This window comes from Orycteropus afer, unplaced genomic scaffold (genome assembly GCF_000298275.1).
Source record: "Orycteropus afer afer isolate SDZICR_OR568_19922 unplaced genomic scaffold, OryAfe1.0 scaffold00085, whole genome shotgun sequence".
Lineage (NCBI taxonomy): Eukaryota > Metazoa > Chordata > Mammalia > Tubulidentata > Orycteropodidae > Orycteropus > Orycteropus afer.
Genome location: NW_006921672.1, coordinates 8,389,873 through 8,403,226, shown reverse-complemented (window position 1 = coordinate 8,403,226; position 13,354 = coordinate 8,389,873). Strand labels below are relative to the sequence as shown.

At 52.5% G+C, this 13,354-nt stretch overlaps 1 protein-coding gene across 1 annotated transcript; it reads right to left on the bottom strand.

The window, feature by feature from the left end:
- Positions 1–11,582: 11,582 nt before the first annotated feature.
- LRRC3C (leucine rich repeat containing 3C) lies at positions 11,583–13,053 on the bottom strand. Its single transcript, XM_007942188.1, has 2 exons — positions 12,917–13,053; positions 11,583–12,384 (listed from the first exon to the last, which is right to left on the bottom strand). The coding sequence occupies exons 1-2, from the start codon at positions 13,051–13,053 to the stop codon at positions 11,583–11,585; spliced, it is 939 nt and encodes a 312-aa protein (XP_007940379.1).
- Between the last annotated feature and the right edge of the window lie 301 nt (positions 13,054–13,354).

Genomic DNA, 13,354 nt, shown 5'->3' with positions numbered 1-13,354 from the left:
TTAAAAAAAAAAAATTGAAGGAAGAGGCTGGGAGTTCATGGTGCTGATTGATGCGGGGGCTGAGGAAGTGCTTTCAGGCAGGTGGCAGGGCTGTGCGCTCTATCGCCCTCTGTTGGTCACCCAGGATTAGGTCATCACATCACTCTTGAACTGCATACCGTTTGTGATAATCTGTGTGTGGTTGATAGGAGATGGGGGCCAGGGAAGGGAACTGAGTAAAGGGAGGAAGTCCCAGCCACCTGTCCTCTGGGAACCTTAATGTCTCTCTGGCCCACAGAGTGCACTGTAAACAGACACAGAGATTTGGACAAAGAATTATTTTCTTACCCATTTTCCTTTTTTATTATTGTTTTTTCCCCCCAGAAGGGGTCAAAGAGGAAAGAGAGAGGGGTATTGTAAGAGGGAGGCTGAAGGACAGAAGACACTGACCTGGGCAAGAATGGGAAGAAGCTGGCAGAAGGGCATTCTGGGAGTTATGAGGGCAGTGAGAAGGTTTAGAAAGTAGGGCTATGGATCCAAAGCCCGCTTTGTGGGGTGTGGGATGGGTGGAGCATTTGGCGGGAGTGACCTCTTGCACAGATATATTCCCAGCCCTTCTCTGAGTAAAAGGAAGTGGAATGGTTAGGGGTGAACACAGGCTGCAATGGGGGCATGACTGTCTGGTGGAGGGGCAGGAGGAACGCTCCCCAAGAACATTGTTTTATATTTCACTAGGGAGATTGGGAGTTTTGAGGTACAGACTGAAGATTGTGAGCCACATTTCCATAAATTCCCTTTTAGGAACAGAATAAGACCCATAGATGTCTTTCTTATCCCCTAAAAAATTTTGAGGTTTATCCCCAACTTCCCAAATCAGCTTTGGAACCCAAGACAGCCCCAATCTTCTGGTTGAGCAGACGTTAATGTTCAGCTCGGATTGCATCAAACTCGGCATCAGGGTCTGATGTGTCAGACCTCGCTGCTCCCGGCCTCCAATGCCCACCTCCCTACCCATCAGGCTGATGTGAGCAAGGCGGCTACTGCCAGCTCCCAGCTCAGACCCAGAGAGGCCTCCTCTGTCAGCTGAGGCTGATGCCTGCAGGCCAGATCCTCTCAACACACTAGCTCTTCTTGAGACCTTGCTGGTGTGGCTGGAGCAGGCTTTGGAATTCCTGCCCACTTCATGGCAGACAGAAGAAAGACTCTTTCTGCCTGTGATCATTAAGCCCTCTCTGTGGACAGAGCCTCCAGATCCTTGCTAAAGACACTGGGGTCCAGATGGAGCCTTTGAAGCTCTGCCTCCAAGGGGAATTTGTTGCTGAAGAGCCTCTCCAGCTCTCCTGGGCCCATTCCCAAGCCCCACTCTGCTTTCCCCAGTCCAGGTTGGGCCAGGGCTGGGGATCGCTGGTGGATGAAGTGGCTGGACAGCCAGGTGTTGTCAGCCAATACCTGAAAGAAGGAGAGGGCAGCACAGAGGCCATGGAGCAGCAGCTGGGCACTGGGCTCCCAGGTGTAGAGGTGGCAGAGTCCCACCAGAGCGTGGGTCATCTTCAGCTCCTCACCCCAGAGAAGCTCCCTAGCAACTCACGGTGAAGACCGAAGGGGCCCGCCTCCTCACGGAGGAAGTTCTGGTTCAAGATGGTCTCCACCTACATGACAGAGCATAAATATCACAGGATGCTTTGCATTTTGGGACCCACCAACTTCACAGGTAGTCTGTGGTAAAATTTAAATCTCAGGCCCTCTCCCCTTCCCTGGAACTCCTCTGCCTGTCAATGCTAGAGACCAGCAGAACTGGAGACCTCAGGCCTAAGAATTCTGCCCTGCTGTGTGGTCTGGTGAAGTCCCTTAGCTCTCTGCGCACTCTAAGAAGTGAGGGGCAGAGCTAGGTGCGCTCCAGGACCGTTCTAGTGCTCACACTCATCCCTATGCCCAGCCTACACTCCTCAGAATCCTTACCAGCTTCATCCCTTTCTCCACAGACATGGCCAGCAGCTGCTTGTTGCTCTTGGCTTAGCTCTGCAGAGGGTAGAAGAGAGGAGAGAGCAGGAAAGACAGAGGTATGCCCTCTCTCCCTCTGGGGGGCAGAGGATTGGAAGGGGGTCTTGGAGCTGGGGCTGATGTGGGAGGGCAGATTTTCTCTTTCTTCCCCGGGAGAATTCAGAAGGAGTGTATTCCACTGTCTTTTGGGAAAATAGAAGGGGTAGGTGGGCTTGCAAGGAACCCTGGTGATGCAAACAGCTAAGTGCTTAGCTGCTAACCAAAAGGTTACTGATTCAAATCCATCAGCAGCTCTGCAGGAGAAAAGACTTGGCTATCTGCTCCCATTAACACTGTTATTGTCATTAGGTGCTGTCAAGTACATTTTGACTCATAGTGACCCTTTGTGCAACAGTAGGAAACACCGCCCAATCCTGCTCCATCCCTACAGTCGTTGCTATGTGTGAGCCCACTGTTGCAGCCGTAAAGATTACAGTCTAGGAAACCCTGTGGGGCATCACTACTCTGTCCTATGGGCACTATGAGCTGGAATCAACTTAGTGGCACACAACAACAGCAGGTGGACTTGCACCTCTTGCTTTTTCCTTGGAGGAGGGGACAGCAGGGTTGGGCCCTGCTTCACTGCCTGTAGCTTGGTACCAGGATTGGTGTCATGGGTGTGCCATCTGTGCAGCACCTAGTTTAATGCTCTGTTGTTGCCTTCTTGAATTATACTTTTAAAGTTTTGCTGGTCCTCCTTGGTACCACAAGGAGCTCTGGTGGCATAGTGCCTAAGGCATTTGATTGCTAACCAGAAGGTTGGTGGTTCAAACCCACCAGCTACCCAGCAGATGGAAGACTGAGCAATCCATTTCCGTAAACATTTACAGCCTGGGAAACCCTCTGAGTCAGAATCGATTTGATGGCAGTAAGTGAGTTGCTTGGTATCACTGAGCCTAACCCAGAAGGCCTGTCACAAAAGAGATTGTCCCCGCTATCACCTTGCAGAGCCCCCAACAGATAGACTATGTTCCCAGCTAGCATGAGGTTGAGTTTACCAGAAGTCTCCTGCAGCCGTGCGAGGACAGTGTCTCTGGGTACCCCCAGGACTCCCAGAGTCATTGGCTTATCAAGATTCAGGGCCCGATTCACCTGGCAGAGAGGTTGGGAAGTTATCTGCTAGATCATCCTATAGTCAGAGAGACAGGGAGCTCCCCGAGGAAGGGAAACCAGGTCTCCCCAGTTTGGGGTTTCCCTCAGGACAAGGGTTCAGGGTCGCTCCCTCAGACTTGAAAAACCTTCCCTTGGGTGGACGTGCCAGCTAAGTCTCGAGTGGGAGAGGCCCGTTCCACCGCATCTAGCCCACACTTGGCCCCCTGCCGGCCGCAGCCTCGCTCGGGGACGAGTTTAACTCAGCTCCCTCAACCTCAAACCCCGCCCACTCCCTCACTAGTAGTCCTACTGTCACCCCCCAGTTCCCCCCTGGACCTCGCGGAGCTCACCGGTCCAACCCTCCCACTTCAGCACTGCCCCTAATCTCCCTCAACTTCGCCCCCATCGCACCCGTCCCGCCCCCACTCAATTTTAGCCCCGCTCCAGTCCCGCGTACTCTGTACGTCACGGCTCCAGCCCAGCCCCCTGACTTCTGTGCCAACGCCCTCTTGGCCGTCATAGCTCCACCCCGGCGCCCCAAACCCACCCTCACTGAGTGCCCCAGGACCTGCAGCGCCCCCACTGGCCCAGCAGCGCTAATAGTTCCCTCAGCAGGGCGCTCCGGGGCTGCGGGCTCAGGCTCTTCAGCGCCGCCAACTCCTCTTCCACCTAGGCCTGCAGCGTCCGAAACCCCGTGTGCTCCCGGGAGGTGGCTCATACCTGTAAGACGCTTTGGGTACACGACAGTAGTGACTAGGATCCTACCTCTCTCCACCCGCCTCCGCGTGGCTTTACGTATCAGGCCCCCACCGCCATACTTAGAGGCCCCGCTTTCTAGAAGTTGAAGTCCTCTCCCCTCTCTCAGGCATCCCTCCCAGGAAAAAATAAGGGGATCAGAGGGAGGACCTGGGAGGGCTCGAATCCTTACATGGAGGCGTCAAGGATCCTGCAGAGAGGAAAGAGACACACGGAGTCACCATGGGTGACTGCAACAGGCAGATGAAGAGACAGGAGAGCAAGGCCAAAGAGCTCCAGTGTTGAGGCGTTGCTCCACAGCACCCGGCAGCCCTGAGTGGTCCCAGCCTGCCTACAACAGCAGGGTGGAGGCAGGGGGTGGGCAAGGATGCACTTAGAGGATCCAAGAAACCTGTGGCTGGGACCCGCAGTCATCACCAGGTCTTGTCAAAGTCTGAAGGACCCCAATGCATCCCTCCCATTATCACCTCCAAGCTCTGGTCTTGACTTGACCAGTTCCTTTCTTTCCCTTGGGGAAGGGGGTCTTTGTGTTCCTCTAATTTTATAAGGTTTTGTCCACCTTTTTCCAGCCCTGGTCACATTATGGGGCTGGGAAAGGGAGAAGAGTCCCTCCGCTGTCACACCTTTAAGGGGGAACGTTTTCAGCTTCTTGTCCTTGAATTGAGGGACATCTGTGGGGGTCAGAAATAGGACACTGGTCATCTGACTCCTCATTACCTCCCCCTGCTCCCAGACCCACACTTTGAATGGCCTTGAGGAGAAGGGAGGAGTGAATGGAAGGTGAAAGCTTTAGGGTGTGAATAGAAGGGCCTGTGGAGTAGGGGTGGGGAGGGGCCCGAGGTTTCTGGGATCCCCAGTTTGTTTTGGGGGGGCCTAGTCCTGAGATGTAGTTCCCTGGGACATCTGCCTCTCCTCCTCTCCCTTACATTCTAGTTGGCATACCCCAGCTGTTCTCTTCAATGACCAGCTACTTGAGGCAAAAGGCGAAGATGGTTGTGCTAATGGTGGTGTTGAAACTGAGCGAGCCCTGGGGAAAGAGAGGTGGTCAGAAATGGGAGTGGGGGTATGGAGAGTGAGGGTGGTGGATATGGGGGATAATGAAAGAGAAGGGAACACTGCCCCAGGGTGGGAGGACTCTGGCAGGGGTTGAAACTTGGAGGGGAAAGCAAGCACCAGCTGGGATTTGGGGAATGGATTTTACTCATAGATTTGCCAGTAAGTGGCTGGTGGCTTTGGGTAAGTCATCAAGCTTTTCTGAGATACAGTTTCCTAGACACTGTGAAATGGGTATTACAATAGCAGTGAAGCCTACCTCACAGGATTCCTGTGAGTTAATAGAAAAGTCCAGAGAAAAGATGGAAGTGCTCTTAGTAGGGAAACTGGAGAAGAGGTATAGAGAAGGGCAAGGATGCAGGGGCGAGTTAGGGGCTTTGGGAAGTAAGGAGTGGAGGACAGCAAGAGTGTGAAGGGGTGGAGGTGGGGCAGAGATTCCCAACCTTGAGCCCCACAGCAGTGAGGAGGGGGATGGAGATGCCTCCAGTGTTGCTGCCCTTTCCAGTATGGCTTCCTTTAGGGTTTCCACAGCCTCAGTCACCACATGTAGGTTCTCTCCATGCTCCCGCACCTTCTGAAGGAACCACGGTTCTGGTTTCTTCAGCTTCCTGTGTTGTGTGGGTGGGGCTGGGCTCAGAGACTGAGTGGGTAGGGCCCTCTTCCCATCCACGTCAGAGCTCCCTAAGCTGCACCCCTGGGCCCCTCTTCCTCTCTGTACCTCTCTTTTCTCTCTTTCTCTTTCTGTGTCTTAGAAGGACAAGGCCCTGTGGTTTCTAGTCCTGGTTCTTCCCTGACTCTCTCTGTGACCTTGGACAACTCCCTGCCCCTCTTTGGGCCCTTTTGTAAAGTGAAGATCTTTGTTAATTCTGACAGCCTGTGTTACTCTGAGGGGCGTGGCATGCCCCATGTGCCAGCCCTTCTCACCTGGAACCCTCAACCTGGCTCCCACCCCACCTTGTAATTCGCCTCTTCTTTAGGTTTTCCAGATCATTCACAGTGCTGACCTTCTGTATGTCCAGGGAGTTTTGGCATTTGCCCCCAGTTGTGAAAGAAATATTCACTGGGAGCCCTACGGCTGTGGTCTTCACTCCTGCTGTTATTCCTCCATCACTGTAGCCTTGGATTGTGATCTTAGGGTCTTTTATTTTCTTTGTGTGTGTGTGTGTTTTTTTTTTTTTTTTTTTAATTGTGATTTGGGTGAAAATTTACAGAGCAAATTCACTTTTCATACAGCAGTTCACATACACTTTGTCTCATGACATTGACCACCATTTACCATAATGCAACAGCTCCCCTCCCACTTCTTTCCAATAGTTACCTCTTCCCTGTGTCCATCCCTCCATGCACTCCTGCCCCTGAGCTCTCTCCCTGTGCATAAGCAGCCCTTCTTTCTCCCATGATTGTTCTCTCTAAGGAGTGTATCTACCTCAGGTAAATGTTCAGCTCATATGCCTGTCTTTTGTTTGGCTGGAAGCCACAAGTATGGGTTTAATTCCAGACCTGAAGGGCAGCTAGGGGCCATAATCTCAGTGGTTCCACCACGCTCTATTGGACCAGCACACCTGGTCTGATCTTAGAGTCTTTTCTTGACTCTATAGGACAGAGACACCCTTGTGCTTACTTCCATGCCCCTTGGAGGAAACCTTCCTTGATGGATGCTGCATGATAGATTGCCCTTGATCCAAAAGTGATTGTGAACTGAGAACTACCCTCAGACATTAGTATTAATGTGAGGACTTTTTTTTTTTTTGAAAAGAGGAAGATAGTAATTGTCACATAAGCACAAATGAGCATCGTGACTGGGAGAAGATAACTGAATCCCAGGGACCTGAAGGCAGATGCATGTGTGGTGGTGGTGGGGGATGTAAAAGGGGCAGAGGAACAAGGGGGGAGAAGAACCATGATGTGCTGATCCCAGGTAATGGAGGTGCCAGAGCCCTCCTCCATAGCCAAAGGCTTTCATGCCCAAGAGAGATTGGCCTTGTTCTGTGTGACTCCAGGGGCAGATCTTAGATCAGTGGGAAGAAGAACAAGTGGGTAGACAAGGTACTGTGAGCATCTTCCATTAGTCATTCTGCATTATTTACCTCAGCTTGAGGATAGAAACTCTTGGTTAAATGTATCACCTGTTCCCTGCCTCAGAGAGTGGACACTGTACAACTGGACCTTTTTTTGCAGGAAACTCGAAGTCAATGTGATTAATATTCCCTATTTTGCCAAAGCCTATAGGAAACACCTTTGGTCTACACAGGGTCATTGAGGACATATTAAATGGCCCTTCTGAGATGTTTTTGGGTTCTTGTAAATACTTTTAATAATGTCCCTCTCAGCTGTCAGCCCATTATTTCTCACTGCTGTTATTGTGACTATCAGTAATACACCTTTTGCTAGTTTTTTTTTCCACTTCAAATATACGGTTTCTGACCTGTTGTACAAGTAGAAGCCATAGTTCCAAAACAATTAGAAAACCAAACCCAAAACCAAACCCACGGCCATTGAGTTGATTCCGATTCATAATGACCCCCATAGGGTTTCCAAGGCTATAAACCTTTACAGAAGCAGACTGCCTCTTCTTTCTCTCATGGAGTGGCTGGTGGGTCCAAATCATCAATTTTCGGTTAGGAGCCCAATGCCTTAAGCACAGCACCACCAGAGCTCCTTGAACTGTTAGAACTATGTGTAAAATAAGAATATATGGTTTCTGAGTGAGTACACGAAACTTAGCATTTGATTTAGATGTCCCTCCTGGGCTTGCATGGCTCCTGTGCACACTTTTGTCACCCTAGGCACTTCATCACTGTCACCAAGCCCTTAAGGGTGGCACCATGACTCATCCCTGTATCTGCAGTGCCAGGCACGTAGTAGGAACTCAGTATATGTGTCTAATGAATGGGTAGACTTGTGGTGGCATCCGTTTTGGCAGCGTGGTGGCCTCGTTTTGTTTGTTTTCTATCTTCTTGGTTTGGGGCAGTCTTCCTCATGGCAAGTGAGGTTGCTGATGACTGAGTGCCAGAGAAATGAGGGGAAGCTGTTTCTAGTTTGAATTCTCTTTAGTCTAATGAGGGAGACACCATTCCTGCCCTCGGAATAAGCTGACTAAACTACATCTGGTTGTGATGCTGACATCCCTTCACTCTCTAGGAGAGTTCAGTATTGTGCTTGAGTAATTTGCAGGGACCCCAAGACAAGAAAGAATGGGACCTGTGCCCCATCCATTGCTCCTTAACTGCCTCTTTCAGCCCTGGTGGCCTCAGTTGGCTTTCTCTTTGTCTCCTTTAGTAGATAATAAGGATTGTAGGTACTTAAGTCTCTGTTTGGGAGCAGTCTTGGTCTCATCAGACTGGGAGCTCCCCAAAGAGAAAGGGTCTTATTTCTTTCATTATTCTAGGAGTTCCCTGAGGATTAAGTTCATGTCTCTCCCCTCATACTGGGAGTTCTCTGACAGCTCCGTTCATGTCTCCCCTCAGACTGGAAGCTTCCCAAGGGTTGTGTCTGCTTTCTCTGCTACCCTGGCCTCTGCTCCACTGGGCAAAAAAAAAAGAAGCTGTGGTGGAATGACTAACGGACCTCTCCTCCCACCCCACCCCCAGTCTGCTGGCTGTGGGATGTTGCATGTGGATGACAAGCTGGGACTTGTCTCAAGGCCTCCCAAGTTTCTGAGTTGTGTGCCCGCCTCTTGCCTCAGAGCCAGAGCAGACAGCTGGCCTGGCTCTCTTGGTACCTGGCAGTTTTGTTCTTGGCTCCATCACATCCCGGAGGGAGAAGTTGGTCTTGATGTACTGTGTCCCCCAAAAGAGTATTCCCTTTCTCTTCCTCTGTATCAGGCAGAAGGGCTCGAATCAGGCAGCATCAGTGAGGCTGTTCAGTGGGATGAGGTCCCCAGCAGGACCCAGCTGTCTCACCACTGCCTGGGTGGCATCTTGGAACATGGGTTCCGTGATTTGTTGTCTCTGGTTCCTGGCAGAGCTGAGGATGGGGTTGAAGCCAATTATGCTACCCTGTTCCTGCCTGCTCAGTGGACAACCACAACCCAGAGGTCAGGGGGCTGGCAGGTTGCTTAGGTTCAGTGACTGTTCCAGGTAGGAGTCCGGGAGACTCCAGCTCTCTCCAGACTTCCATGATAGCTGAGCTGCAGTGGCAGCTTCTGACACCCTCTTCCCACCAAGTTGTGACCCCGAGGTTCCACCTAGCTGAGGTGAAGGGATCTCTTCCCAGAAAGGGTAGTCAGTAAAGCATCTTCTCCACCATCTCCCCTAAGCTTTCACCTTTGCCTCCGTCTCCTCCCTCTGCATTTCCTCCTGGTTTTAGATGAGGAGAGGAACTTGGGTGAGGAAGGCCATGGGGATACTGGTGGAATGCTTACTATCCAGTGCTGAGGATCCTGGCCCCAGGACCCCTCCCCATCGGAACTCCAGTCAAAGCAGACCTCTGCTTGGATCCTTTCCCATCCTGAGCTCACCTTGGAGAACTGGGGCTGGGTGTCACGGTAGAGAAGGTGGCTCTCTGCAGACTGACAGAGGAGGCCTCTGCTGCTTGGATGACAGAGAGCTGAATGAGGATCCAGGAATAGGCGCCAGTGATAGAGACAGAAGGGACCACCCTGTAGACCCCACAGGTCTGCACAGCCTACTTCCCAGAACCCAAAGTCCCAACCTGATTCCAGTACAGGGCAGATAGACCCTGAGAAAGGAGGGACTGATGGTGGCTTTGATGGGGTTGGGGCTAGGATTCCAAGGTCTAGGCCAGGGTGTGGCTGGGGGTATTCAAAGCTGCAACCTGAAACTTCCCATACCCTTATTCTTTCCCTTATCCTTGAGCATACCTGGAAGTGGGGCCCATGTCTCTTGAGAAAAGATGATTGTGTCCCAGGTTTTTCTGAAGTAAGTCACTTCCTGGACCATATCAGGGAGCTCAAACGTGAAGCACTGGTAGGAGGGGAGCCTCAGGGATCACAGAGGGAACCAATGGAAGTGTGAGGGGCCTGGGAAAAAGACAGGAAGGCAGGATGGGGCAGAAGGACCAGGGGAGGCAATGGATTCCTCTTTGCCACTCCTTGGGTGGCTGCACACAGGTTTCTGCCCTAGGCTGGGTGGAACCCTGACTCAGTGGCTCTTGTCTTCAGTTTCTATTGGGGATCCCATGAGCTTCCCCAAAGCAACTCTATTCCCATGAAGCCCCTGTGGGTGGATCATCCTGCATAGAGGCAGAGGTTAGGAGGTATTTACCTCTTTGGATCCCTTGAGAAGTCTGCTTGGGAATAGGGATATCTCATATAGCCTCCTCCTTCAGCCAACTTAGTATCCCACACATACACCCAGCAATTCTTTTATTAACTTTGAGCACTTCTAGTTTCTTCCTACACCCTGTTCAGACTCCCACAGAGAGAAAAGGCGGATTGCTGAGAGCAGAGCAGCTCCCTTTTCCCTGTGCCTCCTATACCCCCTCTCCTGCCCACTCAGGTGGTAGAGAGGCTTCCTGGGGCAGCAGGCTGGAGAACAAGGGCCTGAAGACTGATGCCTAACACTGCCCTCTCTCCCTGTCTCCTCCCTGTTTGTCCTCTCACCAGACCCACTCCCATCTCCCACCATTCCTGGTCCATCCTCGTTAATTCATAGGCCTCAGCTTCCCTAGCAGATGGACTCTAGTGCCAGGAGCTGGGAGGCAGGAGGGGAGAGAGGAAGCTGGTATCCAGTCCACCAGGAGCACCCTAACCCCAGGGGTGATGGAAGAGGTGGTGGTGGAGAACTCAACACCTGCCCACCCTTTCTTGCTGCCAGCCTACAGAAGTTTAATAAAATGAAGAACAAGAAAGAGATCAGAGGAGTTCACAGAAGTGAGTTTATTGGGTTGTTCCATGATGTTCTGGGGGCAGGACACCTCCTAGCCACCTCCTACCCCAGTCACCTATCCCCCAGATCAGTCATAGAGTCGACCACTTTCTCCCCAAGGATGGAAAGTTTCCTAAAGTTCGGGAAGCCCTTCAATGTATAAAGAAGACAGAGAGATGGGGAATCTCCAGAAAAGGATGCAGGGTATCCTGAGCCAGGGAGTCCTCAATACAGGATTCCAGGAAACGAGCCTGAGTGCCAAGAAGGGAGTGGGGCAGTTCTCAGCAGAGGCAGCAAGACAGAAAAGAGAGGAGCCACTCACAGGCCATACCTCCGCTTTCTGGCTGAACCTCCAGCATGTCCTGACCATCCTCTCACCACGATTGGCTCTTCTATCCCAGCCCTGACATAGGGGCTACACTGCACAAATATTCCAGATTGTTGCCTTTGCACACGGTCATCTATCTAGAGTCCCTCCCCCTTTTCTGCACCAAGTCCTCTGCATTCTTTAAGAGTCAGTTCAAACGTCTATAGCCTGAAGACTTTGAGATCACCCTCAGCCAGGTAGAGGATCCCTCTTAGGTGCTCCCACAGCTACCTGCTCCTTCCTCCTGGTTGGCACACATTCCACTACTGTTATTCTCTGTTCTGTCATCCCTCCAGGACTGTGACCTTGGGAGCTTTGGGTTCTCTGAGTCTGGTATGATCCAGGTACATATAGAGTTGGTTGAGTGAGAGATCAGTTGTTTAGGGGAGACAAAGAAGGAAGGCTGGAGGTGGGATGCAACTTAGGAGGTGAGGTGAGGGTAAACCAGGGAGGCAAGCCCCCCATCATCAGACAACTGTGCTGAGAGTGGAGGAGCCCTCGGAGTGCACGGGCAGCACTGGAGCCCGCTTGAGGGGTCGTCGGTTCTCATCTCGGTTCTGCCACACATAGTGGACCAGATAACCCACCACCAGTGCCAGCCAGCCCCCCATTGTGACCAGCAGGGCCATGTCAATGTGCCGGTGGACCCCACCCCGCCCTGTCCCACACAGCTCTTCCTCCCCTGCCAGTGGCAGAAACTCCTGCCCCACGAGATCTGGTCGGGCTCCTGGGCCACACACAATGCCTGTCCCAGTGCCTGGCACCAGCTGCACCCTCTTGAGCACCTCCTGGAGTGAACAATCACAGAGCCATGGATTGGCAGACAGGTTCACTTGGATCTGCAGTCCCATGAAGGCCTCCACAGGCACTGAGGCCAGCTGGTTGGTAGAGAGGTCAAGGTGACGCAGCGTGCCTTCCAGACCCTGGAAAGCAGCCCTGGAGAGGTGGGCAAGAGCATTATGGGACAGATCCAGCTCCTCTAGGACAGGCAGCTGCTGGAAGGCACCAGCTGGCACTGATGCCAGCTGGTTGGCATCCAGGTAGAGCTTGCGGGTGTCGTTGGGGATACCAGTGGGCACAATACTCAGGCCTGCCTGGCTGCAGCGGAATGTCCGCTCACCAGCTTCCTCTGCCACGTAGCAGCCCTGGAGAGGTGTCCAGGGGCTGGGCATAGCACCTCTCATGCCTGTTACCAGCAGGAGGGACAGGAGGCGACTGGCTGGTGGGAGCATGGCCACAGCTTGGCATAGTCCTTGGGTGGAATAGGATCTGGGAAAGAAAAGGTCCCGTAAAAGATGAGTGAGTAAAGAGAATTCCATTCCCTACTAAGAGTCTCCCTTCTTGAGATCATTCTATGGGGTCTCTTTGGTTCCAGAGGGTTAATCTGTGAAGTCTTATGGTCTGTTGACCAAGGCCCTGTTGGCCATTTTGGGTCTGGGAGTTTTTAAGTTTCTGCCTCCCCCACGTATTGATGTCTCTCACTGGAGTAAAATCTTCCCCCAGCCTACCTGAGTGGGCCAGGTTGGCACTAGTGTAAAGGAGACAAGGAGGCCAGCAGTAGTTCTTCAGAGCATCCAGCTATGCAAGTAGACTAGACAAAATGTACCTTAAGCCCTACATTCTATGCCTGCCATCCCCTTTTCCTGGAGCACCCACACCCTCTGCCTGCCCCAGTGCTGTCCTCCCTGTCCTCTCCCTTGTCCTCTCCCTTGTCCTCTCCCTCTTCCTGTCAGCCTCTCACCCCTGTTGGCTGGAGAGCCTTCTCCTGTGTTGCCCTCTCCCTGGAAGTAGTCTCCCTGACGCTCGGCTCTGGAGACCCACTATCTCCTCCAGAAGTCCTGCTTGGTCGTAGCTGCTGGAACTTGGGGGTTGGGGCCTAAGAGTGTTGGGTTTCTTGGCATGTGACTCCGGGCCCCAGGTGTCAGATACCTGAGCCATGGCCTGGCCAGGTGATGCCTAGAGAGGGCAGATCCCAGACCCTTGATGAACTCTTCACTGTGGGGAGACCAGGCCCGATTCATTCCCTCTTAAGACCCTGACACAGTATCTCCCATCATCCCTCTCCCCAGCTGGGGCTGAGGCTCTGAGTTCCCAGAACTTCTCTCTCTTGCCCAGAGCCTGGCTGAGCAGAAAGACCCCTGCTTGGCAGGTTTGGGGTGCAGAACTAGGGTGGACCTCATCCCACATCCATTGCCTTCAGCAACCTGTCTCCCCCAACTCCATCCCTCCCCCCACTCTT

Coding starts and splice junctions, on each gene's coding strand:
- LRRC3C (XM_007942188.1), bottom strand. CDS start 13,053: ATGGCTCAGGTATCTGACACCTGGGGCCCGGAGTCACATGCCAAGAAA. Junction 12,385..12,916: donor GTGGGTCTCCAGAGCCGAGC/GTCAGGGAGACT, acceptor TTTCTTTCCCAG/ATCCTATTCCACCCAAGGAC.